General features: G+C 32.6%; 1 protein-coding gene across 1 annotated transcript; it reads right to left on the bottom strand.

Moving 5' to 3' along the window:
* Nucleotides 1-10,811: 10,811 nt before the first annotated feature.
* On the bottom strand, nt 10,812-17,585 carry LOC18446219 (cytochrome P450 85A1). Its single transcript, XM_088848621.1, has 9 exons — nt 17,202-17,585; nt 15,814-16,135; nt 15,576-15,725; nt 14,696-14,947; nt 14,497-14,583; nt 14,297-14,375; nt 14,082-14,188; nt 11,468-11,592; nt 10,812-11,034 (listed from the first exon to the last, which is right to left on the bottom strand). The coding sequence occupies exons 1-9, from the start codon at nt 17,399-17,401 to the stop codon at nt 10,947-10,949; spliced, it is 1,410 nt and encodes a 469-aa protein (XP_088704747.1). The 5' UTR covers nt 17,402-17,585; the 3' UTR covers nt 10,812-10,946.
* Nucleotides 17,586-26,662: the final 9,077 nt, after the last annotated feature.

Here is a 26,662-nt window from a genome sequence, read left to right as displayed (position 1 = left end):
GGAACTCTTCTCTTTTTTTTCTTGCAATCTTATTTTTATTCTCAAACGCAGTGCATAGTTATTTCAATGGCATCAAGTTTTAAGATATTAGTTTAATTACTATGTTGATTGTCTTTTGAAGTATATATTGTTGTAATAAGACCAATTATATGTGATCTTTTGCCAAAACAAAAGGGGTGATATATATATATATATATTATTCCCCAGTAAAAGATCACGTATGTCTTTCTTTCAACACCGAGTCATCGTCATCCGATAACGCGAAATCAACGATCAACCTTCACTCTCAACCGGAATGCAAGTTTAGGCCAAGCCTTTTAATGGAACTATGAACTCCTTTATCACAAATCTCAAACCCTTAGGTGAATTCCCTGAGCAACTTAGTTTAAGAAAAATACTTCTCTTTTCTACCACAACCTTATAGTCTAAAACCCCAATGAGAGATGAGCGATCATGAGAGAGTTGAGAGAACCACAATGACAGAGATATCAAAGATGAGAGAGTGGGGCGTACCCCTTTGGGTCTCTTGAGAGAGAAAAAAAAACTTTCTTAAGAGAGAGAGAGAGAGAGAGGGAGAGAGAAATTATAAGTGGGGATACCCCCTATGTGGAATATGAGAGAGAGATGTGAATTAGGTATAAGAGATTTTGGGTAGAGACAATCCATTTTTATAGGCTTTGAACAAGATTAGGGTTTTTTAGGGTTTTTCTTGGCCTGCCTCTTTTTGTGAGATTGAATATAAACCATTGATCTTGTGTGATTTGTGGGGTGAGATATTTAAGTCATCTATTCTACAGATGGGTCATCAATATTATGGAATGTGCTAGAACATTTATCCCCATTCCTAAACTATTTTCTCATCAATAACAATTAAATAAAATAATTTCATTCATAATATAGTGCTTACCCAAATTATGCACAAGCCTTCTGATGCTTTCCAAAAATCATTTGAAAGCTTCCTCAAGACAAAATCTTCCCAAAACACTTCAAAACTTTCTCTTTAAGCCAAAGCTTGAACTAACTCAAGGAAAGTTTCATTAAGGTGGGGTGTGCCATCCTAGGTGAGGTACTTCATGGGCTCCACCCATATGCAATGGTGGGCCCACTAACATATTGGGCCTCCCATACAATATTAAAATTATTTAAAATTTATTATATGATTTTTAGAAATCCATAAAATCCAATTTGAATATTTAAATTGATCTCTATTTTTATAAATCTAAATTTGATACATAAAATATCCAAAGATCTAGGATAATTTAAATAATAATTCTAAAAATCATATATCATTAAAACAAACATAATTAAATTCATTAGATGGGAAAATGCTCTATATGGTCCAGGAATTAAATAATAAACGTTGGGGCACTCTACCTTCAACTTTAGACTACGGTCCACAGTTGCTTTATCAAACCGACCTAGTACTTTCTATGATCTACAGTCCATGCTGGGGTTCATTAGTGGGCCACCAAAGTCTAACCAATGAACCAAGGGGTCGTAATCCCAGTTTGTGGATTTATGGTTCTATCTTAGAGACGGATCAAGGTCACCTAAACCTGATGCAGCCACAACTCTTATGGCGCATATGGGTTATGGCGCATATGGGTATCTCTCGCACATGCATAAGCTTCACCCTAAAATATGATTCGCTTTCCCAAAACCACTATCATTATGCATGTCGTGTGATGGATTGTGGATGAGGCTTTGACCCCCATCTCTAAAGGTCATCATCACACACAAGGGTCACACAATCCCTTAGCTCACTCATCCGGGCATACTCGGACCTTATCAAAGGATGACATATTAGAACTCTTATCGGATAGTTTTCTATGCCTAGATAACATATGTTTTTTCCAACCGACTGGCCTAGCTCGTCAAGCTCAGTCAGGCATCAGCAAACATCGTTTGCTTAGTATGGCCCAAGAGGGACCACACTCCCACTGGGTTCATGTTCCACTATATTATTTCATTTTACAAATATTTATAAAGCTTTTAATGGCCACACTCACCCAACATCTTCTATTTGGCTTTTGAAGGCCTTACATTATCTCTTCTTCACTCTCTCTCATCCCCATCTCTCTCTCAATTACAATCTCTGTCTCAAATATTTTTTACGTATTATCTCTCAATACATTAATCATGGCTTTTGTTATCAATACTTTCACAAAAGGACTTAAAGAGGCAACAATGTTTTCTCTTTGTTGCTCGAATCTCATCATAAAAGTGGTCGTAGTCCATCTTTCATATCGCATCGCGAATCATAGACCTATTATCGCAGAATATCATTATGTACCCTCATCACATCGGGTCGTATGTTCATTGGCTCAAAAGAGTTTTCCAAATAAGTTGCTCTCTTTTATAGCCATACAACTAGCACCACACATTCGGGTTCTATAGTTGAACAATATTATAGTAAGTTGTTTCAACTGCCCTGTCAAATACTAGCAGGTACTCCCACTGGAATATTTATTATCTGGATCTTTCTCAATCTCACCTCATTCCTCAGATGATTGAAACATGATTTTATTTGACCATTGATTTTGGGTGACTTGTGGAGTGAGAGATTTGAGTCATCTATTCTATAGATAGGTCATCAACATTATGGAAGGTGCTAGAACATTTATCCCTCGTTCCTAAACCATTTTCCTATCAATAAAGATTAAATAAAATAATTTCATTTATAATATTGTACTTACCAAAATTATGCTCAAGCCTTCTGATGCTTTCAAAAAATCCTTTGAAAGCTTTCTCCAGGCAAAATCTTTACAAAACACTTCAAAGCTTTCTCGTCAAGCTAAAGCTTGAACTAACACAAGGAAAATTTCATTAGCGTGGGGTGTGCCATCCTAGGTGGTACTTCATGGGCCCCACCCACATGCAATGGTGGGCCCATTAACATATTGGGCCTCCCATGTAAAATTAAAATTATTTAAAATTAATTATATGATTTTTTAAATCCATAAAATCAAATTTGAATATTTAAATCAATCTAAAATTAATATCTCTATTTTTATAAATCCAAATTTGATAAATAAAATATCTAGAGATTTAAAAAAATTCAAAAATAATTCTAAAAATCATATATCATTAAAACAAGCGTAACTAAATTCATTAAATGGGAAAATGATCCACATGGTCTAGGAATTAAATAAATAAACGCTCGGGCACTACACCTTCAACTGTGGACTACGGTCCACACTTGTTTTATCAAACTGATCTAGTGTTTCTCATGGCCCACAATCTATGTAGGGGCTCATTAGTGGGTTACCAAAGTCTAGCCAAGGAGCCAAGGGGTCGTAATTCCAGTTTATGGATTTTAGGTTTTCCCCTAAAGACGTACCAAGGTCACCAAGACCAGATGCGACCACAACTCCTATGACGCATTGGGGTATCTCTCGCACATACATAAGTTTCACCCTAAAAGTTGGTTCGCTTTCTTGAAATGGTTATTATTATGCATATCGTGTGATGGCTCACAAATGAGGCTTTGGCCACCGTCTTTGAAGGCCACCATCATACACAAGGGTCACACAATCTCTCGCTTCACTCATCCTGGCATACTCGGACCTCATCAAGGGATGACCTATTAGAACTCTTATCAGATAGTTTTCTATGCCCAGGTAACATAGGTTTTTCCCAACTGACTGGCCCAGCTCGTCAAGCTCAGTTCGGTATCAATAAACAATGTTCACTTAGTATGGTCCACGAGGGTCCACACATCCACTGAGTTCATGTTCCACTATATCATTTCATTTTACAAGCACTCATAAAGCCTTTAATGGCCATAATCACCCAACAATTTTTAAGGCTTGCAATAAGCTAGACCAAGGCCGGGTGAGCCCAGCCATATTTCCCTTATGGTTGGTCTAGGTCTTTCCCTTATGGTTGTCTAGGTCTGGCTCTAGCCCTATTTAGGCTTGGCTGATTCACCCCGGGCAAAATTAAAGAAAAACAATACAAAAAAAAAAAGATTAATAATTCATTGAGACTAGATTGTCTACAAAGAGACCATCTAACTAAAGCATAACCAAACTTACTATAATTTAGTCCTAATTAAACAAACTTATAGCATCGTGTTTTAAGTTTTTCTTATTGCCACAGCTTAAATCCCCAATTCTCTTCCCAAACACAACCCCTACTTCCTCTTGCTCAGGAAGCATTGAGGCTTTGAGCTCCTTCTCTCTCTATTCGAAGCTTCGACCGCATATTTGTATTTTCTCTCTCTATCTTCCCCTGTAAAACCCCAACTCTCTCTCTCTCTTCCCCTACGCCCTGCCAAACCCTATTTTTCTTCCTAGATGGATCTTTGATAACCGAAAATGACAAGTTTTTATTTGGATTGTGTGCATTCTTTTTTTGCATCTTGATGCTCGGTGTAAGATCAGCAAAAATCACCAATTTTTATTTGATTTTTTGTGCATTTTTTTTTGGAATCTTGATGCTTGGCGGAAGATCAACAAAAATGATAAGTTTTTATTTAATTTCGTGCTTTCTTTTTATACATCTTGATACTCAGTGGAAGATCAACAAAAATGGAAAGTCTTTATTTGATTTTTGTGTTTTTTTTTTGGGAAAATTACGCATATATCTGTTATAGTTTATGTTATTACCAAAATACCAAATAGTTTTTGTTATTACTAGAATGTCTATTTTTTTTTACTTCATAACGAAATTTTTTTAAAAAGACTTTTTTACCCTTTTTCGGTTATTAAACAACCGAAAATAGGATAGAAGCTTGAAATTTGCATCCTTATTTTCGGTTGTTGAACATTTTTTGTTGCTCAACATTCAAAAGTCTTGTTTTCAGTTGTTCACAAAAGCTTGGAATTTGCATCTTTATTTTCGGTTGTTCAATGACCGAAAATAGAACATTTTTCGATTATTCAACATTCGAAAATATCTTGTTTTTGTTGAGCAACCGAAAATAAGATTAGTATTCAGAGGCTTGCTGGAATATGCAGTCCTATTTTCGGTTTTTCAATAACCAAAAATAGAACATTTTTTGTTGTTCAACATCCGAAAATGTCTTGTTTTCGGTTGTTGAACAACCAAAAATAGGACTTAGTATTCTAAAAGCTTGTTGGAATACGCAGTCCTATTTTCGATTTTTCAGCAACTGAAAACAAAACATTTTTTGTTGTTCAACATTCGAAAATGTGTTGTTTTCGATTGACAGGACAGAAGTTTGGAATTTGCATTCTATTTTCTACACTGATAAATAAACAAATGTTTCAAATGTTTAAACAAGCCCCGCTATTTTTGGTTATTCAAGAACCGAAATGATCTTATTTTTGGTTTTTGAACAACCAAAAATGCAGCGAATTCGGTTGTTCAAAAACCGAAAAAGGGTAAAAAAATTTTTTTTTTTTTTTAATTTAAATTTTCATTATGAAGTGAAAAAAAACGGACATTCTAGTAATAACGAAAATTATTCAGTATTTTGGTAATAACGAAAACTATAACGGATATATATGTAATTTTTCCTTTTTTGTTTTACATTTTAATGCAATTTTTTTAGGAACTTTTTCTATGTGGAAGAAGTTGCATTAAAGAAATTTAGGGCAGTTTTACATAATTATGCATTAAAAATGGGGATATGCTCATTTTTGTCTCGAGTACGGGTCTGGTCCTGGCTCCATAAGTGGTATTTCAGGTCCTGGTCCGCATACCACCGAATCCTACCCATTGCCACCCCTACTTTTTTTGTTATTTTCCTCTCTGGTACTTCAGTTTGGAAAGAAAATTAATGCGGGCATAAAGTAATATATACACATTAACACTTGATTAATTAAATTTTTATTTTGGGTTTGGTTTGTATAAAGTTGCTACTTTAAATAATCAAAGTAAGGTGCACCTCCAAACTTTGTCACTGGATGTAATCTTGGGGTTGAGAATTCTTAGGATGATGCAAAAATCTAATATTATCTCTAATTATTTTCAATTAAGCAGATCTATAAATGCATGAAACGTCAAAAAAGGACAATCAAAATAATGTGTTGCAAGATGTACTATTTTTTGGGGTTTGAAATTTAATTTTTTTTCTATATCTATATATCTCGATGTGGAAATGATCAATAATATGTCTTTCCGACATCAAAACAACATTTACTAAAAGATTTTAGTAGTGCACCTTAATTGGATATTTTAAGTTGTCAACCTTAAATAAATTTTTTCTTGTATTTTTTGTGGTGTTAACTTTATATCCTAATTTCTCTATGTAGGCTTTTTATTGAGTAGAGAAAGTGGGATGGAAAATAGGCAATTCTAATTTATATCAAGTGAAGTTTGGAAAAGATGTAAGAACTTCAAGGTGGAAGAGCAATAGGCAGAAAATCATTTATTCGATACAGCTCCAAAAAGAAAAAAATTTAAGGTATACAATGAGATGTAGAAAAGGCAAGGTCCAGTACAGCTCTAAAGAGTATTGTGAATTAAATATGACCCACGAATGGAATCACAATGAAGATTTATGCCTGGTTTTTATAGATATCACAATTTTTAATGCTCAGAAATATTAAAGATTAGGTAGTTTTCTTTTCTGGTTTGTGAAAGCCAATAACTTTCCCCAAAGAAATAACAATATAATATTTTAAACTGTTAATTTTAGTTGATTTTAGTTGGATGATGCAGCTTTGATATTTTTTTAAAACAATATTAAAAAATCACACTTTTTTTTAACAAAAAGGCAAATTCACAACATCTAAATGAAGTTGAGGGAAAAGTACATACGAACCAAAAGATATTTTCAACATTATATGATGATTTATAATTTATGTGAATTTACTCCGAGGCCTCTTTTTGACTTGATTTTTATTTTTTTCAATTTTACCCTTCAATTCGATGTTCTTAAGAACAGATTTTTTTATTTTTTATTTTTACTATTGTCAATTTTACCCCTCGCAGTATGATGTTGACAACATCAAACTGATCCCTGGACTAACTAGAGAGAGGTCTGATGTCCTTAATATCGAGACAATAATATTTTCCCTTAGGTTAATACAAGCTTTACAGCGTGGTATCACAAACATCAGACACTTCAAAACTAAAAGAATTCAAGTGTGAAGTGGTCCGATATTTGTGATAGTGAATAATGCCAATGTAGGTTAAAGTACTAGTTTAGGTTTGTCTTATGTTTCTAGCATCTGGCTGACCCAAAGATTGAGTTGTTTACTATCTAAGATTTTAGATAGCCCTGAATCATAACAACAATAAAAGATCAAAAGATTCCTATCACTCTGATGTTAGGAACAATCAATGGAGGAGCAAAACTGAAAAAAAAAAAAGAAAAAAAAAAAAGAAAAAAAAGAGAATCATGCGGGATGAGGAACTGGCGTGACTTCATAGAAAATATTTCTAATCCATTTGTAATTTTTCCTAAAATTGATAGTGTAGATTATTGCCACCTTTATTTCGCAAGTAAAGCGGCAACTTTATATAAACTTTTTTTTGTTTTCTAAAACTTGATGGGTGAAAATTTAATCATCATAATTAATTTAGTCAACAATAGCTAATTGCATGTTTGTTATGCGAAGCTCCAAGAGAAATTGGTTAAAAGAAATTTGTAAAATATTCCATTAAAGATTAATATTTTTATGTTCTATCTTAATTTTAACTTATTAAATTTTATTTCATTAGCTCCTTTAATTTCTATCCAACTGTTTCTTTTTACTTTTCAGCTTTCTTTTTTGCATAAGCTAATTACTATTAGTAAACTTGTATTCTCATAGTGCCTTTGCAAATCATGATTACCTTATAAAAGCTATTTCTATAGTTCTATCAGTAGAGTATTTGAGACTTGAATTAAGGCATGCTGAGAGGAAGTATAGGCATTCCTCAAGTTGGGGAAATCCCATTTAAAATACCAAAAAAAGAAAGCTAGTTAAAAAAGAAAGATTGTACACAATGAGCCATATATCTGATACGTGGTCACAATTATGTTGAACCATCCGATGTGAAATTTGAAAGCTTGGGTATGCCACAAAGTTCATGAAAATTTCTTTTGAAGTTTGAGCTTGGTCAACGGAATAAATGCAGCCATCAATGGTCAAGATTAATTTTGACCACCTTGTGTCAAAGATAAATGATCGCATTGCATACTTTTCCTTAAAAAATATGCATCTAAATTCAGGGATATCCAATTCATATGAGAAAATATTGAGAATGATTTCCTCTTTCATTGAAAATTGAAGATTTTTGAACTGTGCAATCACATATTAGTCTGAGAATGAATATATTCATGTGGCATCGATATTTCAGTTAAAAAGAGTATAATGTGTTGATAGAAGCATTATATAATGGATGATAACGGTCCGACATGAGGTAATAACTATTATATAACAGCGGCCAAGTTGTAACAAATGCGATATCAAGAACTATGGTTTTTCCAGCGAGGCAAAAGACCAAAATTCAAAATAACAATTACCAATTTACCGTATATAAGATATGCATAACTCAATGCAAGTGAATGGAAAACCAAAATTATAATTGTAGAACACAAAAATAAAAGATAAAAAAGTTCAAGGATTCCGAAGACTCTTTTTTAATAAAACAGGAATGATTTCAAATCCTAAAAAAGTACATCTTACAATACATTATCTTGAAGGTCCATTTTCAAGATTTTCATTGGGTTTGTAGATCTACTTAATTTGAACTATTTTTTTGAATTTGAAATTTTATATTTAGATATGGAAATAGAATTTTGAACTAACCTAAAAATTTCAACCCTAAAATTGCATTCTATGATAAAGTTTGGAGGTACATCTTACTTTGATCATTTAATGTTGCAACACTAGAGTCCTTTAGAAGAAAAATTCAATCACCATAACATCAGGAAATAAATAGGCCAATGGAAACCAACTTTCCTAAAGCACTAAGACTTCTATAAGGGTGTGGTTTGTATAGAGCCTAGGCTCTAAACAATCAAATTAGAGCCTACTTTCAAATAGTGTCCAAAAATGTGGTTTTAATATAGGAAATCTTTGTGATGGCTTTAAAATATATTTTTCATATTTATTTATAAAGTTTAAAGTTTCAAAATTAGTGTAGATCGATAAATCTATGAAAACTTGCAAATCTTGAAAATTGACGATGAAAAAAATGAATTGCAAAACACAGTATTTTTAAAACTTGAAATCCATTTTTTTTCTGATGTCCAGATGATCAATTTGATGATATTTAGGCATCAAAACAACCTCTTCTTGTGAAATCTTTTAGGTAGGGTCAAATTTGATTGTTTAGAGCCTCAGCTCTATATAAACTTTTCTCATTCTATAAATCTTGATTATATCACGCCATTTAGGCATGATTGTTTTGATTTTCAGTTCTATCACCGCTCATCATTGTTTAAAAACACTGGATTGGGTGACTGAACTATTAACCTATCGGTTCCTATTCCACCTGGTGAACTAGCTACCTCAAACCAGTTCGCCTTGTTTGGACACATCTAGCAAAATCAAGTTTAGCGGAATCAAGTTTAGCAAAAAAAACCTAAATTTCAGTCAAAAAATTCACAATTCGGCATTTGTTTGGGGTTCAATCCAACCCCAATCAATGTTTTATGGACCTAAAAAGTGATTTCCCTCCATTACTCATAAAAAACGATGAATTTTGATTAATTTTTTTGCTGATAAAGGGGAAGAACATGGGCTAAAAATTTTCTTTCGTAAAATTTAAATATAAAACAACAAATCATGTTACTTGATTTTGATGAAAACCTGTACTGCCACGATCATTCAGCAAAAAAAAAAAAAAAACAGATCTAATTTATGAAGAACAACCACAAAAATCAAGTTTGGACGGAAAAACCTAATTTGTTAAAAAAACAAAAAAAAAACCCAAATTTCAATCAAGAAACTTACAATCTGGCATTTTTTTAGGTTCAATCCAACCCTAATTGATGTTAGATGGACCTAAAAAGTGATTAACCTCCCTTATTCATCAAAAAACAACAAATTTTGATGAATTTTTTGTTGAAAAAAGGGAAGAATACAAGCTTAAAAATATTTGTAAAATTAAAATATAAAACAATAAATTATGGTCATGATTTTGATAAAAGCATGTACTACCATGATCATTCAGCAAAAAGAATGGACCAAATTGATAAAAAAAACCATAGAAATTAAGTTTTGGCACAAAACCTAGTCCGCTCAAAAATCCCCAAATTTCAATCTAATATTTTACGAAATTTGTTCTCTTGTGTTCGATCCAAGCCCAATCGATGTTTTATGGATTTAAAAAATTATTCCCCTCCATTATTGTTAAAAAATTTGATTTTTACAACTTTTTCGATAAAAAAATGTCTTTTTCTGTGAAAGCCTATGAAATCACGGGGTTTTACATTAGAAAGGCATGCTACCGGGTCGACTCACCCATGTCACTGTAGCAACTCGCCAAGTTATCTCTACAAATAACTGATTCGCCTCTAGACACACCCAATTTCCTATTTTAAACAAGAAACGGCACGTGATGACTGAGTCCTAGGTCGTCCGGGGAAACTCGGTGCCGACCCGATTTTTTAAAACCTGGTTTGAGCAGATAATGAGACCAACAGCATGAAACCTCTTGTTGGTATTTACATATATCAAAAGACTTTATTTTGACATCAACTCAAATGTCGAATACAATTTAGTTAACTGCATGGAATTTTACACCGCATTTTTCAAGAAACAATAACAAAGAATTAAAGTTTTGTTGACATGCAGGAAAAATTGATTTTAATGACGGCCCTGACCCAAAACTTCTATATGGGCTCTAGACCAGTACTCCACAAATATTTGATAAAGGAAAGGACATGGAAAATGAAGAAACAAAAGTGTGAAACTAATTTTTCTTTCATTAACTTGATTATACATAGCAGTTCTATGAAAACAAAAAAAAAAATTGAAAAACGGAGAAAATAAGGTAAAGAAATCATTCTAATGCCTATGGATGTATAATATAAAGGAGGATCAGCGCTCCCAAATTCTAATTCTGAGCCCATTTGGAGCTTCAACTCTTGGAAACTTGAGTATTTTATTCCCATCAATTTCCTCCCACCTGAAAAGAATAATTGGATTAGTAATTAGTTAAAGAACATAATAAATCAATATTTGGGATAGCTAAAAATACTTGTGATTGTATACTAGGAGAACATTTATTTTTATTTAGAGGTCACAACTTTTCTTAGCAATTGGATGTAAAATCTAACATATTAAAATGTATCACAGCGAAAAAATGTATTTTAGACTTTGTGCTCAATTAGTGACGCACCATGACCCATCCAATTTCACATCCAACGGTTGACAATAATTGTGACCTTCTTGTATATATCAAAAGTAAATAATCTCATCATATACATTTCCAAAATATTCTTGACAAATAATTCAGTTAAAGTTTCACAAGTATCTATAGATTAAAATTTGATATTAAAATCAAGGGGAAAATAAATAGTTAATAAATATTCATACCCATAAGGAGTAAAGAGTCAAACCTGTATCTTGTGACAAAATAGTGAAGAAAGACAGCAATTTCCACTGTGCCCAGTTCTTTTCCCGGGCAGTGTCTTGTTCCTCCTCCAAATAGAAGGAAATAACGATGGGCATCTGTGTTTTTTTCCTATACAAACAAAGAAACATAAAAAAAACACATTATAAGTAATGGGAAAGCTTTTTATGTTCCCCCACAACATACAAGTTCTATCCTCTCCCTACCATCCAGCCGTCCATTTTTGGTCAAGAGAGTCACTCACCGTTTGATATTAGATCCGATGTCTCAAAGTATTTTATTTTTAGTTTTTTTAATACAAATTTTCTGAATATGAAATTTGGTATGTGCCATTTTCTCATTGGAGCGTACCTATAAAACATATTAACAATAATTTTTCGATAAAATATATAATGATCAAAATATCCCTTAAAACTTTCAGGGGTATTTTGATCATTTTATTTTATTGAAAATATTTTTTTTTATATTTTTCGTTAGTGTGAGTTTAATAGAGGAATAGATATCCAAAATTAGGTATCAAAATAGTTTATAAAAAAAAAAATTAAAAATAAAATAGTGTAGAGACGTGACATTGTGATTGGAGCAATCTTAACCCTCCATTAAAAAATGGAAGGTTAGATAAAAAGGGTGATAGAACTTCTATGTTGTAGGAAGAACATATAAAGCTTTCCCATGAGTGATAGCTCAAAAGCGTAATGCTTACAATCTTTTTTTTATAAAAAGAAGGAAAAATTACAAATAAATCCGATAAATAGATTACTTATGCAACTTACCTCTAACCAAACCTTTGTTTTCCACATTTACCCCAAAATATACTTTCCTAGCAAATACCCCCCAAATATAAAAAGACAATTTTTTTTGACAAAATATTCTTTTTTCGAACTTAAAAAATTAAATTTTTCCTGACATTCACTTGAGCTTATATGGGCTGTCGAACCACCACGTACCAATTGTCGGACGACGTTAAACTAAAAAAGGTGTCGAAAAACTCTTTGACATTACCGGACCACACTTTAGGCATGTTGCCGGACCGCTCTTTGGCAGTACCAGACCGCATAGGCCAATTGTCGAACCATTCTTTATCAGTGCCAGACCACTTTTGGATATTGCCGAACCATTTCTTTATAGTGCCATACCGCCTTTTTGTGTGTTATGGGAAAAGTTTAGTTGGTGTTAGAAGAGAGTAAGGGCATTTTGGTCCTTAAAAGGGGGTAATTGCTAGAAAAATTTATTTTGGGGTAAATGTTGCGATAAAAAAATTGATGGGGGTGGATTGCAAAGAAAGTTACAAAGATTTTTGTAATTTTCCCTAAATAGAATTCATGATGTCATATTTCCCTAAAAACCACATTTCGAAAAATTCTAGTTTGAATAGTGTTTCAAATTATATATATATATATATATATATATATATATATATATATCAAAAAAAAAAAAATGATCTATGAGACCCTCCTATATCCATATGTGTAGGACTCCAAAAGATCACTATTAAATTTGGCACAAATCTCTAAAACAATCAAGTCCCAATCCATGTGATAACTTTTATAGAAATCTGTGCTAAATTTAATGGTGATCATTTGGAGTTCTACACATATGGGTGTGGTAAGGTCTCATAAGATCATTACTATATATATATAGTCCTTAAAATGCTTGAGGGCAAATTTGAATAGTATTTCAAATTTATATATATATATATATATATATATATATATATATATATATATATATATATATATATATATATATATATATGTGTGTGTGTGTGTGTGGAAGATACTATAAAATGGCTATTGGCAAAAATGAACAAAGATTTCGTCTACTTTCATCACCATCCAAACTTTATCACACGGTCACAATTGTCCAGTAGTGTTTCAGTTTTCATTTGGTTTTTACTAATCGGAATGATCTGAAATTGAAGCGTGTGTACATCTTAGTGTGGCGCACCTAATAAAAATATGAAGAAAATAATTTGTAAAATATAAATTGATGAAAATACCCTCATAAATTTTCAGGGGTATTTTAGTCTATTTATATTTATAAATTAATTTTTTGCATATTTTTATTATGTGTCTTACTAAGATGTACACACACTCCAAATTTCAAGTAATTTTGATTTGTAGATAAAAATTGAAAATTAAAACACTACCAAACAACTGTGACCATGCGATGAAATTTAAATGGTAATGAGAGTAGCCGAAATCATTGTTTATTTTCACCCATAGGTGCACCTTGATGAGAAGAATGAACTTATAAAAATTCAAGTTATTTGAATTTTTATAAAAAACTAAAAATTTAAATACAAAATGAAATCGTGACCGTCAGATCGACACAGATTCAATTTGAACTTTTGAGCTTATATGTTCATATGATCTAGTGGGCTAATCTCATTATTTTCCATATATATATATATATATATATATATATATATATATATATATATATATATATATATATATATATATATATATATATATATATATATATATATATATATGATCTTATAGGACCCTCCCCACCATGTGTGTAGAACCCAATATATATATATATATATATATATATATATATATATATAAAAGTGAGAAATGAAAGATTTATACCAGCCATCTCCACGGATTGAAGGTGTACGGATCTGGATATAGAATTGGATCATAATTGATCTCTCTCATGTAAACATATATTTTCCACCCTTTTGGAATCAGATACCCTGCAATAAAAGAGATAAACAAACACTCAGCTTCATATTCACAAATACTGTATTTCATTTTTTCATGTATAAAAAGCATGTGAAGGGAAAGAAAACAAAGAAATGTACCATTCAATTCCATGTCTTCGGTGGTCTTTCTTAAAACCCCATTAACAATTGTGGATAGTCTCATTGTTTCATAGATGACCTGCAACATAACAGAGTACTTCATCATAATCAAATTCAAGCAATTAATTTACTGGTGAGAGAAAGCAGAAGGTGAAAGACTTCATATGGAAATTACGAAAAAAAATACTCGAAGTGCTTACGGCGCGAGTAAACTCCATGGATTTGTAATCGTCCCAAGAGATAGGATCATCTGGTCCCTTTGCATTTCGAATTGCAGAGTGTTCTTCCTAATGGACCCAAGGGACAAATCATGTGTTAGGTAGGAATTCAAGGGATAGTGCTCTCTCTCTCTCTCACAAACACACACATGCCCTTGCGCGTGTGCACAAATATACTTACCCTGAGTTTTTGAAGGGCTTTAGGATGATCATATAGATATTTGACAGTCATCATGGAAGTTGTAGAGACAGTCTCATAACCAGCATAAAGAATGGCAAGCAGAAGATCAAATATTTGATCATCAGTCATTTTGAACTTTGACGGATCCTCCTCATTTTTAAGAAGGGCATCCAGCATATCAGTGTGGGACTCTTTAGAAACCCTTCTATCTTCCATGAACTCTCTCAGAAGGCTCAAAATCCTTTGCCTCCCCTGGAAACAACCATGAATGACAAAATCAATTCATAAACCTGGCAAGAGAGCATTTAGAAAAGCTCTCTCTCTCTCTCTCTCTCTCTCTCTCTCTCTCTCTCACACACACACACACACACACACACACACATTGAACAGGAATTCAGACCACTTAAAATAATCCAACTGTGCAGATCAATTTTGGTTAGTCATAACCAATGTTACTATGAGATTTCCTTACAAGTCCTCTATACTCATTTTTGTTAACATAAGGTTAAAATAAATCAAATTCAAAAAAAAGAAAAAGGATGGGAAAGCAGTTGATAAGTAATGGAACTTGTGCAATGTATACTGCAAATTGCCGGATTCATTACCTCCATATCCAGGCTACTCTTATGGGTCCACAAAAACTTAATTAACAAATAAAGAATAAACAAAATGCAATTTTGAAAAAACAGAGCATAAGCACTGCAAAGTGGACTAGAACTTGTATAATCTAATTTTTGGTGTTCATGACATCTATGTTACTCTTATTGGGTCCTCTAAAGAAACCTTGGATGTGTGTGTGTGTGTGTGTGAGAGAGAGAGAGAGAGAGAGAGAGGGAGAGAGACGAAAAGAGGAAATCAAATCAAAGAGCACGAAAAATACCTGGAAACCCTGATGATAACTGGTTCCTGGAAGATTGATGGGTAGAGAGATAGTGCCTTCTATCAACTTATAGAACTCTGGTTCGAAAACTTTCGCCATCCGACCGGGCTGCATCCCTAACACTTGCTTCAATGCCAGCAAAAGAGCCATCTACACACAAAAAGAAACAGAGCATCAGAAAACAGATCTCCATAATGAAGCCTTATTTTCAAGTTTTCACTCTCTCTAACTAACTAACCTCTTTGGTCTTTACTTGGATGTCTAGGACACTGCTGGCCCAATTGGAGTGATGGGTTCTCATGAAATGGTCTATATCAAGGAGAAGATGGTCTCTGATCATGTTATTGTTTATCAGTTGAAACATGACCCCCCTCATTGCTTTGTGGAGGGGGCCATGAACAGCTGCAATGTTCCATTCCCCTAATATATCAAGCATGGATTGAGGGTAACCAGCAACAAGGCCTTTGCCTTCATTTAAGAGCATGAATTTGTTAAGATCAGGGTCCATGCAAACAACTGTGGGGCACCCCAACATGTGAGTCTTGAACAAGCTGCCATACCTGCACAAAGGGGGATCATTTGAGCAAATAAGGATGAATCTCTCTCTCTCTCTCTCTCTCTCTCTCTCTCTCTCTCTCTCTCTCTCTCTCTCTCTCTCTCTCTCTCTCTCTCTCTCTCTCTCTCTCTCTCTCTCTCTCTCTCTCTCTCTCTCTCTCTCTCTCTCTCTCTCTCTCTCTCTCTCTCTCTCTCTCTCTCTGTTTTCAAAAAAAGTTGAAATATTTCTTATCAATGAATGGAGCTCAAACCACAGAAACCTCTTCAATTTAAACCACATAAAGCAATTTGTCACCAAAAGAACTCTCTCTCGCTCTCTTCAAGCCTAGAGAAGCATGAAAAGCAGGGGAATATAAAAATAAATTAAGTCATATTTCTTATCAATGAATGAAGCTCAACCCACAAAGCAATTTGTCACTAAAAGAGCAAAAGACCTTCCAACTTTCTCCTTCTCAAGAGAAACTTATTTCCTCAACACTCAAATTACGCTAATGGAGCTCATCCCAATCCTAGCTCAAAAACCACATCAAAGTTAATAACTAAATAAATAAATCACCAAAATAAATAAATAAATAAATAAGAAGAAAAATGGATTAAATAAGAAAAAATAAAATTTTGAAAAAAACCAAAGCTTAATGTTATCTCAAAAACCAGAAAGATGCCATCTTGCACATAACACAAAGACCAGTTTTTAGACACGAAAACTTGGATTCCATTTTTTTGCTCCCAAAAACTACTTGAATCACAAAGGCAAACATTCCTCATAATCTCATATTAATTTAAACCCAAGAACCAGTTTTGAAGAAGAAACCACCATCCTTTAGCCATCATCATTCAAATTCATTACACATGATTTAGAAATTAAAAAAACCGCAAGCTTTTTCCTCAAATATTAATTCAACCACAAAAACATATTTTTTTCTGGAAAAAAATTAGTATGAAGTGAAACCAGTCTTCATGCTCATATCAACTCGTGCTAAGAGACCACTTTTTAGTCTTAAAAATTAAAAATAATAATAATAATAATAATAATAAAATCCAATATGAATATATTGAGAAAAAAACAGTGACCTTGCTTTTTGACCCTTCATGAAATCCGGGCCAAGTCTAAGGAACTCAGAAGTTTCACCGAACAATGGCCACCCCATAGTACCGGGAGGCAGCCCCTTCTTCCTATATCTCACTTCATTCCATTTTAACAGGGCTACACAACTCAAGCACACCATAACAACCCAGAAAAACAGCCATGAAAGCACCACCAAGACCATCATTTTCTCACTCTAACCAGAGTTTAACTAACAAATTGAGGTTCCCTTGTACCCTTAGCAAGATTGTATGATGAAGAAGAAGACTTAGAGTGAGAAACAGGAACAAGAGAGAAAGTCCAGCAGAGCATGAATGGTGGTTTCTACTCAAACCACCATTACCACCCACTGGAACAAGAGCTGAGCACACAAGAATTTTCTCCCGTGCATGCTCTTATATAGCAGCAACAGAGGTAGAGTGAGAAGAAACTTATTGGATATACCCAGTAGAGAGAGAGAGAGAGAGAAGGAGAGCATGTTTAACTTTAAACTCTTGAATTGAGCATGAAACTTAGAGAGAGAGAGAGAGAGAGAGAGAGACAGTGAGTAATGATTTGGGAATTGAAACCTTGAAAAATGCGGAAAAAAATGTACAGTGAACAAAAAGCTGGTGCTCCGCACGTGCGGTCCACCAAATGACAGTCAAAACGTCTGTCTGCACATGCCTCTGAAAATCAGGCACAGAATCTGGTAATTCTGCAGACGATGCAGAGGGCCCCTCCCTCTCTCTCTCTCTCTCTACTATTTCTCTTCTCACAAGGGATAATTTTAATTTTCCAACAAATTCGCCGACATTCTCTTTTTCTTTTTTATTTTTTCTTTTTCCGTTTTTTTCTAGGGAAAATAGCGCTTCTTCCTTTTAACTGAGACCAATTTAGAAACACTCTCTCTCGGGTAAATAAGGGCTCCGTTTCCGTGGAACTGGTTTTGTCCCCTGGATTGGAGTGTTGGTTTGTCTTTTGAATTGTTCCGAAGATGTGAATCAGTTGTATTTTTTATGTTATTATTTGATATTTAATTTTTTATTAATTAATTTCTCCCATTAATTTCAAACTTCAGTATTATTTTTTAACTAAGAAGAAATCCTTATTTTTTTTTATTCTTTACCATTATATCCTTAATATATAAATTATTTTATAATAATAATAAATATATAATATACAAATAATATTTTTATATAAGTAATATAGGAAAATTATTCATAATATACCTTTATTTTCTTCAAATTCAAAAAAAAAAATCCTCAAATGTTATGAACCTCATCCACGCACTCTTTTTTTTTTCTTTTTTTTTACTAAAATAACCGTCACAATATTCCTATTACTGTGAGGCCCAAGCATTAATTACCATAATGACTCCCCATTTTATACGGCATTTTAAATTATGTGATAACTTGAAGTATTTTAAATGTCAAAATTGAGGAAAAAAATGTGGGGACCAAGTTTATAAAAGTTGGGTCTTTTTTAAAAAAAAATTTATCCAAAATTAAAGTATATTTTTGATAATTTTTCAATAATATATCATTTTATACTATACTATAGTATATAACGTTAGAGGAAATATATAATATTATAGTATAATACATAAATATATTATATAAATATATGCATATATAATATTATATATTGTATATAATATAGTAGAATATAATAGTATATATTATATATATAATATAATTTGTAATATATTATATTTTGTTATATGTATTATATATTTATATTTATTTTATTAATGTAATTGTATTATTTTTTATATATATTTATTGTGTATAATATATGTAATATAAGATATTTGTATACTATATATTATATAATTAATATATAGTATAATACATAAATATGTTATACATATTATATAAATGTATGAATATATAATAAAATATGATGTATATTAAAAATATAATAGTATAAATTATATATAATATAATTTGTATTATATTATATTATATATTTGTATTTATTTTATGGGTGTGGTTTGTATAGAGCCTAGGCTCTAAACAATCGAATTACAGCCTACCTTCAAATAGTGTCGAGAAATGCGGTTTTACTACTGGAAATCTTTGTGATAGCCTTAAAATATATATTTATATTTATTTATAAAGTTCAAAGCTTCAAAAAGAGCGTAGATCAACAAATCTATGAAAACTTAAAAATCTTGAAAATTGACGGTCTAAAAATGCGTTACAAAATATACTATTTTCAAAACTTGAAATTCATTTTTTTCTCATGTCCATGCATCTTGATGTCGAGATGATCAATTTGAAGATATTTGGGCATCAAACAACCTCTTCTAGTGAACTTTTTGAGGTAGGCTCAAATTTGATTGTTTAGAGCCTCGGCTCTATATAAACTTTTCCTTTATTTTATTAATGTAATTGTTTTAGATAATGTATGATATTTAATTGTATTATATAATATATGATATTTATATTAGGAAAAAGTTTACATAAAGATGCAACCTTATAATGTAGAGCTACGAATGCACCTCAAAAATCCATCAAAAAAGGTAGTTTTAATGTTGAAAAACCCTTTGATTGATCATCTCGGCATCGAGATATATGACCATAAAAAATAAAAAGATTTTAAATCTCAAAAATAGTGCATTTTACAACATATTGTCTACACCATCCATTTTCAAGATTTTCATATGTTTATAGATCTACTTGATTTTGACCATTTTTTAAATTTAGAATTTTATAATTAGATATAAAAATAGCTTTTGAGATAATTCTAAAAGATTTTACATCAAAATTATATACCATGATAAAATTTAAAGGTGCACTTTACCTCTACGGCTACGGATGCATCTGCATGCTAACTACACCTTTTATATTATTAACATATATTTTATGATAGATAATATAAATATTTATTCTATTATATGTAATATATAATATAAAAAAAAAAAAAAAAAAACTGGACCGGGCCCATTGCAGGCTCTACTCAATATAGGAAAATGAGAGTGGTCTCTCCCCTCCCTCGATCAATCAAGAGTCTCTCTCCCTTGATACTACTCGCTCTCTCTCTCTCTCTTTCCTAAATTGATCTAACAAACTGGAAGATTCTCACCAAAATAGCCATGCAGACTTTGAATAAATCCCTCCTATTTTTTGAAATTTTCTATTTTTCATTGAACTAGCGACCCCTCTCTCTCTCTCTCTCTCTCGTTTTAGAAATGCCAGTTTGCCCTAGACCTTAAAATATTGATTCTTTGAATACAAATACTGTCTTGGAGCATGCACGTAATTGCTAATGTCATTTTTCATGCATGAATCTTTTTTCTCACCGGTGGTAATCATTCTTGGTTAAATTTGTAAGGTGCCCAATCAGGGTTGGCAATAGGTTGGGTCGGGTTCAGAACCGAATAGTATTTGGATCCAAGTTTTGAGCCTAAATCTGACCCATCGAATCCAAAAGTTGGACTCATACCTGTACTCGTTGGATCCCGGGTCTATCCCGTCGGGTCCTGGGTCTGATCGGGTCCATTGCCACACTCACTACGAGCTTTTTTTTTTTTTTTTTCCCCACAATTATCCGCTATTAGATTTGAAACCGTCTAATATGTCGTTTAATAGCTAAAGATGATTACGAGTTATTATTTATCCTTAATACACCCAAACGAATGAAGCTTGAAGTATGTTATCTCTAACAATTTATAGGTATGGGCCTGGTCCAAACGGACCAGGGGTTATTTGTATTCCTTGGAAACCTCCACCTACATGCACCCAGACTTGGACCCAAATAGTGTTCAGATCCAGGTTTTGGAACCATACCCAACCCGCCAGATCGAAATGTTGAACCTATAGGCAGACCTGTGCAGGGTATATACCCGGTAGGTCTCGGGTCGAGTCCGGGTCCATTGGCACCCCTTCTCTTGCTCTAGTTTTAGACAATACAACTAGTTCTCTCTCTAATACAACTAGATCTCTCTCTATATATAGGGTGGGGTTTGTATAGAGCCTTGGCTCTAAACAATCAAATTAAAGCCTACCTTCAAATAGTGTCAAGAAATGTGGTTTCAATGCTAGAAATATTTGTGATAGCCTTAAAATATATTATTACTTTTATTTATAAAGTCTAAAGCTTCAAAAATAGTGTAAATCGACAGATCTATGAAAATTGAAAATCTTAAAAATCGACGGTTCAAAAATACGTTACAAAATATATTATTTCCAAAAGTTGAAATCTATTTTTTTTCTCATGTCCATGCATCTTGATGTCGAGATGATCAATATGAGGATATTTAAACATCAAAACAATCTCTTCTAGTGAAATTTTTGTAATAGGCTCCAATTTGATTGTTTATAGCCTCGGCTCTATATAAATTTTTCCCTATATATTGGATAACTCTCATATGCCTCTCCTCTATGCAATTTTTAAGGCTAGCAACAGGTCGGACCCAAGCGGGAACAACCTTGGCCCGAGTCCTAGCCTTAGCCCAGCCCTATTCCCTTGGGGCCAGCCCTCAGGTCTGGCTCTAACCCTATCAAAGCTGACCTGGGCCATGTCTAATAAAATTAAAGACAAATAATATAAAGAAAAGATAAAGGCTGGGCAGAACCCGGCGTAACTTGGCCTGTCCCATGCCCGAGCCAGGCCGGACCACCTGGCAAATTTGGACTGCACAACTCTCCTCTCTCTCTCTCTCTCTCTCTCTCTCTATCTGAGCAAAAGACACTGGTACACTGCTCATTTTAACTAGGCAATTAAAGATTAGACAAGACAATCAGAGGTCCCTCCCCTAATACAGTAAAAATCGGATCGCCGCTTTTAGGACGATTATGAATGATAAATGAGGACAACACAACCAAACACGCCTCTCTCTCTCTCATCTGGAACATGCATCCACATGTCGAACATGCATGCATTCACTATAGCCTAAGCTTAGGCCTATGCTTTAAAGAGGGAGCATAGGGGACACCATGAATTACATGCATGTGAAATAATTACATCTAGTTTAGATAACCCAACTTAAATTACATTTATGTCCAAACACTGCATTTCCTACTTTCTGCTTATTTTCCACTCTTTTGTACTTTTGGAAATAAATTAATGCGCGCATAAAATAATATATACACTTTCACACTTGATTAGTTATATATATATATATATATATTTTTTGGGTTTGGTTTGCATAAGATTGTAATTTTAAATAATCAGAGTAAGTACCTCCAAACTTTGTCACGAGATGTATTTTTGGGGTTTGAAAATTCTTAGAATGGTACAAAAATCTAATTTTATATTTAATTATTTTCAATCAAGCTTTTGATGAATGTATGAAAATTTTGAAAAATAACGGTAAAGATAATATGTTGTAAAATGTACTATGTTTTAGGGGTTGAAATACTTTTTTTTTTTTTTCTTCATATCTAAACATCTCGATGTCGAAATGATCGTTAGATGTTTTTCCAATATCAAAACGATCTTTTCTAGAGGATTTTAGAGGTTGTCAACATTAAATAAAAAAAAAAATTATTCTCTTTTTTGTGGTGTTAACTTTACATCCTACTTTCTCTAGGTTGACTTCTAATTGAGTAAAGAAAATGCGATGGAAAATAGGCAATTCTCATTTATATCAAATGAAGTTTGGAATGAAGTAAGAATTTCAAGGTGGAAGACATAATGAGATGGCAATAGGCAGAAAATCATTTATTGAATACAGCTCCAAAAAGAACAAACTTAAGATCTACAATGATATGGAGAAAAGGCAAGTTATTTTTTAAATCCAGTACAGCTCTAAAGAGGATTGTGAATTTTGAATATGATCCACGAATGGAATCACAAGGAAGATTTATGCCGGGCTTTTATAGATATCGTAATTTTTAATGCTTAGACATATTAAAGACCAGGTAGTTTTCTTTTTGGCTTGTGTAAGATGATAACTTTACTAGTAGAAATAACATTACAATATTCTAAGTCGTTAATTTTAGTAGGATAATATAAATTTAGCAATCTTTTTAGACAAGGCCGAAGAGTTGCAAATCTTTCTAAAAAAAAATGAAAATTTGCAACGTTCAAATAAAATTAAGGGAAAACTATGTACAAACCGAAAAATATTTTCGATATCATGTAATGATTCATATTTTCTATGAATTTATGCCAAGGCCTTCTTCTAAGGTGATTTTTATTTTTTGAAATTTTGCCCCTCAGTCTGACATCCCTAATATCTAACTGTTTTTTTTTTATTATTGCCAACCATCGGGATGCACAGGAGTTTTGGGATCATTTGGGTATGGCTCCGATGTTTTACATGTCGGACAACCCAATTTTAGATCAATTCGATATCGAAAATATTGGACTTGACATGAACTAATGAAAAACGTTATAGCTAAGACCAATCCAAAGGCATAAATATTAGACAACAAAAATATTGGACAACAAAAACCTCACAGTCCGACATTAGCAACATTGAATTGATCCTTGAATTGACTTGGGAGGGGTCTAATGTCCTTAATATCGGACCACATGATTTTTCCTTAGGTTAATACAAGCTTTGCAGCCTGGTAACACAAAAATTAGACCCTTCGTAACTAAAACATTCAAAGTGTGAAGTGGTCCGATATTTGTGACATTTAACAATGCCAATATACGTTATAGTACTAGTTTAGGGTTGTTTGATGTCTCTAACAACAGGTAGACCTAGTAATTGAGTTGTCCAATATCCAAGTCCTAAGACCGCCCTGAATTATAAATGATAAAAAAAATCAAATGATTTCTATCGGTATGATGTTAGGAACATTCGATGGAGGGGTAAAATTGAAAAAATAAAAAATCAGGTGGGATGGGGACCTCGGCATAACTTCATAGAAAATATGGATCATTACGTAATTCCAAAAAATCGTTTCAGACCATTCGTAATTGTTCATAAAATTGATGATGTAGACCATTATAATTTTTATTTTGCAAGTAAAGTTGCAACCTTATATAAACTCTTTTGTTTTCTAAAACTTGATAGGTTAAAATAAAAAAATTTAAACATAATAAGTAATTTAGACACCAATAGCTAATGGCACACTTGTTATGTGAGCTCCAAGAGAAATTGGTTAAATAATTTGTAAAATATTTCATTAAAAATTAATTTTTTTATGTTTTATCTTAATTTTAATTTATTAAATTTTATTTCATTAGCTCCTTGAATTTCTATCCAACTGTTTCTTTTTACTTCTTTTTTTTTAACAAGAGTACTTAACTTTTATTAGAAGAAATAGAAAAACAATACATCTTTTACCTTTCAGCTTTCTTTTTTGCATAAGCTGAATACTATTAGTAAAATTCTATTCTCTTAGTGCCTGTCTAAGCCATAATTACCCTGTAAAAGCTATTTCTAAATTTCCATCAATGGAGGGTGGTTTCAAAATTTGAGCATTATTTGAATTTGAATTAAGCCATACTGTGAGAAAGTAGAGTCATTCTCCAAGTTGGGGAAATCCCATTTAAAATACCAAAAAGAAAGCTAGTTAAAACAAAATGCATCCAGATTCAGGGCTCTCCAATTCATATGAGAAAATATTGAGAATGATTTCCTCTTTTATTGAAAATTGAAAATTTTTTAACTGTGCCATCACATATTAGTTTGAGACTGAATATATTCATTTGGCATCGATATTAATCAATAAAAGAGAGTGTAATGTGTTGATAGAATTCATCTATGAGTTTCAGTCCCTCTAGCAGTGCCCTGAGCTCTGTTTTATCTGTTATGGAGTTTCCCATGTGATTTTACCACTGAGTAGTTCAGCAAGATACTGCCCTGATAGTCGCGGACCGCGCATCCACTTCCTGCTCATGCCAATAACCTTGTAACCAAACTGCACTTCTGAAGTTTCTCTCGATTACAGTAAAATTTCATTCTCTAAAAAAAAAAAAACCAAAATACCGCACACATGACAAAACACCTCAATCATTTATTTCATCTATTATATGACTAAAAAAATAAATGACTCAAATGTCAATAACAAGAATTGAGGGTCTTAGTCTAGAAGTTCAGAGCTCATTGCCTCAATTCATTGTATGCAAATTTCACAAAGTGTTTTTCAAAGAGTTTAAAAAACTTGGAATCAACCGAGTCAACTCGTGCCAGGCAAGTGTAGGTCCCTCCCAAAATCAAGCGATCCATAAAAAGTTCTTTATGCTTTCATGAAAGTTGAAAAGTCAATGGATTCTATCCCATTTTGCATCACTGCTTTGGAAAGTGACTAATCGTTATTTCGAAATAACATGTTTTGAAACAAGTCTTTTGAAAAGACTATTTTGTCTTTTATATAGAAAGAGAAATAGTGGGGGATTTAGTCCAAGATTGAGGAACGGTATGAGAGTATTATCTTTTGTTATATTTTAAGAACGAAAAGAAGATGAGTTCTCGATTTGCATAACTGGGAAAAACCAGTAGGGATAGTTCAATAATTCACTTTGATCTGGTATACTTGTGCATTTACAAGGGGGTACGGTGTCTTTCAAATTTTATCATGATATATAATTTTGATGTAAAATGTTATTAGAATTATCTCAAAACCTATTTTTATATCTAATTATAAAATATTAAATTTTAAAATTGGTTAAAATTAAGTAGATCTATAAACATATGAAAATCTTGAAAATGAACGGTGTAGATAGTATGTTGTAAAATGCACTATCTCTAAGACTTAAAATCTTTTTATTTTTTATGGTCATACATCTTGATGTCGAAATGATCAATCAAAGGCTTTTTCAACATTAAAACTGCCTTTTCCAATGGATTTTTTAGGGGCATCCGTAGTTCTACATTATAAGGTAGCATCCTTATATGAACTTTTTCCTTTATAAGATAGTGTTCAATCTTTTGTTTCCTTATGTTGTGTGCGGAAGCTCTAGACCTGACGGGTTGATTTTTGGCAAATAAAGTACCAGAAAAAATAAAATCGACAATAATAGTAAAAAAAGCAACAACAAAAAAATAAGAAATTTAAAAAAAATATAAAAAAATTAGGATTTACGTGGTTCGTTACAGATGTGATTACATGCACGGGCAAAAACGATCAATGTTTTCATTAAATCAAAGAAAGATTTTCACTAAATTAAATAAAAAAAATTACAAGGCTACTCACTTGAGAAACCCAGAGACTCAATAAATTACAAGGCAACTTACTTCCAGAGACTCAATCTCTTTCTTCTCTACAATTTTCTCTATGCAAAACTCCCTAATGTTTTTCTTTATTTTTTTTGGATCTTTTTCTCTTTCTAAATAACCCATTATATAAAAAAGCAAACCCCAAAGAGGTGGTACGTGGGCTAGTGTTCGCAAAATCGAATTGGAACGGTTAACCAGACATGGGCCTAGAAGCGGTTTACCGTTTAACAATTAACCGGATATTGGCCTAGAAGCGGTTTAACCGGGCTAATCGGTAAACTGGCCAATTCAACTGCTCTAACCAGACAAGTCTCGGGCGGTCAAAAAATTGTTGAAAAAATTTAA

The sequence above is a fragment of the Amborella trichopoda genome, chromosome 10 (genome assembly GCF_054954075.1).
Source record: "Amborella trichopoda isolate Santa Cruz 75 chromosome 10, AtrichopodaSantaCruz75HAP2 v2.0, whole genome shotgun sequence".
Classification (NCBI taxonomy): Eukaryota; Viridiplantae; Streptophyta; class Magnoliopsida; order Amborellales; family Amborellaceae; genus Amborella; species Amborella trichopoda.
Note: the sequence above shows the minus strand (reverse complement) of the source record. Positions and strands in the feature narration are given on the sequence as shown.

Excerpts from the sequence above, each read along its gene's own strand:
- LOC18446219 (XM_088848621.1), bottom strand. The coding sequence starts at position 17,401 with ATGATGGTCTTGGTGGTGCTTTCATGGCTGTTTTTCTGGGTTGTTATG. Across the intron at positions 14,584-14,695 it reads AAGCCCTTCAAAAACTCAGG|GAAGAACACTCTGCAATTCG; the intron begins GTAAGTATATTT and ends TGGGTCCATTAG. Across the intron at positions 14,376-14,496 it reads CCATGGAGTTTACTCGCGCC|GTCATCTATGAAACAATGAG; the intron begins GTAAGCACTTCG and ends GTTATGTTGCAG.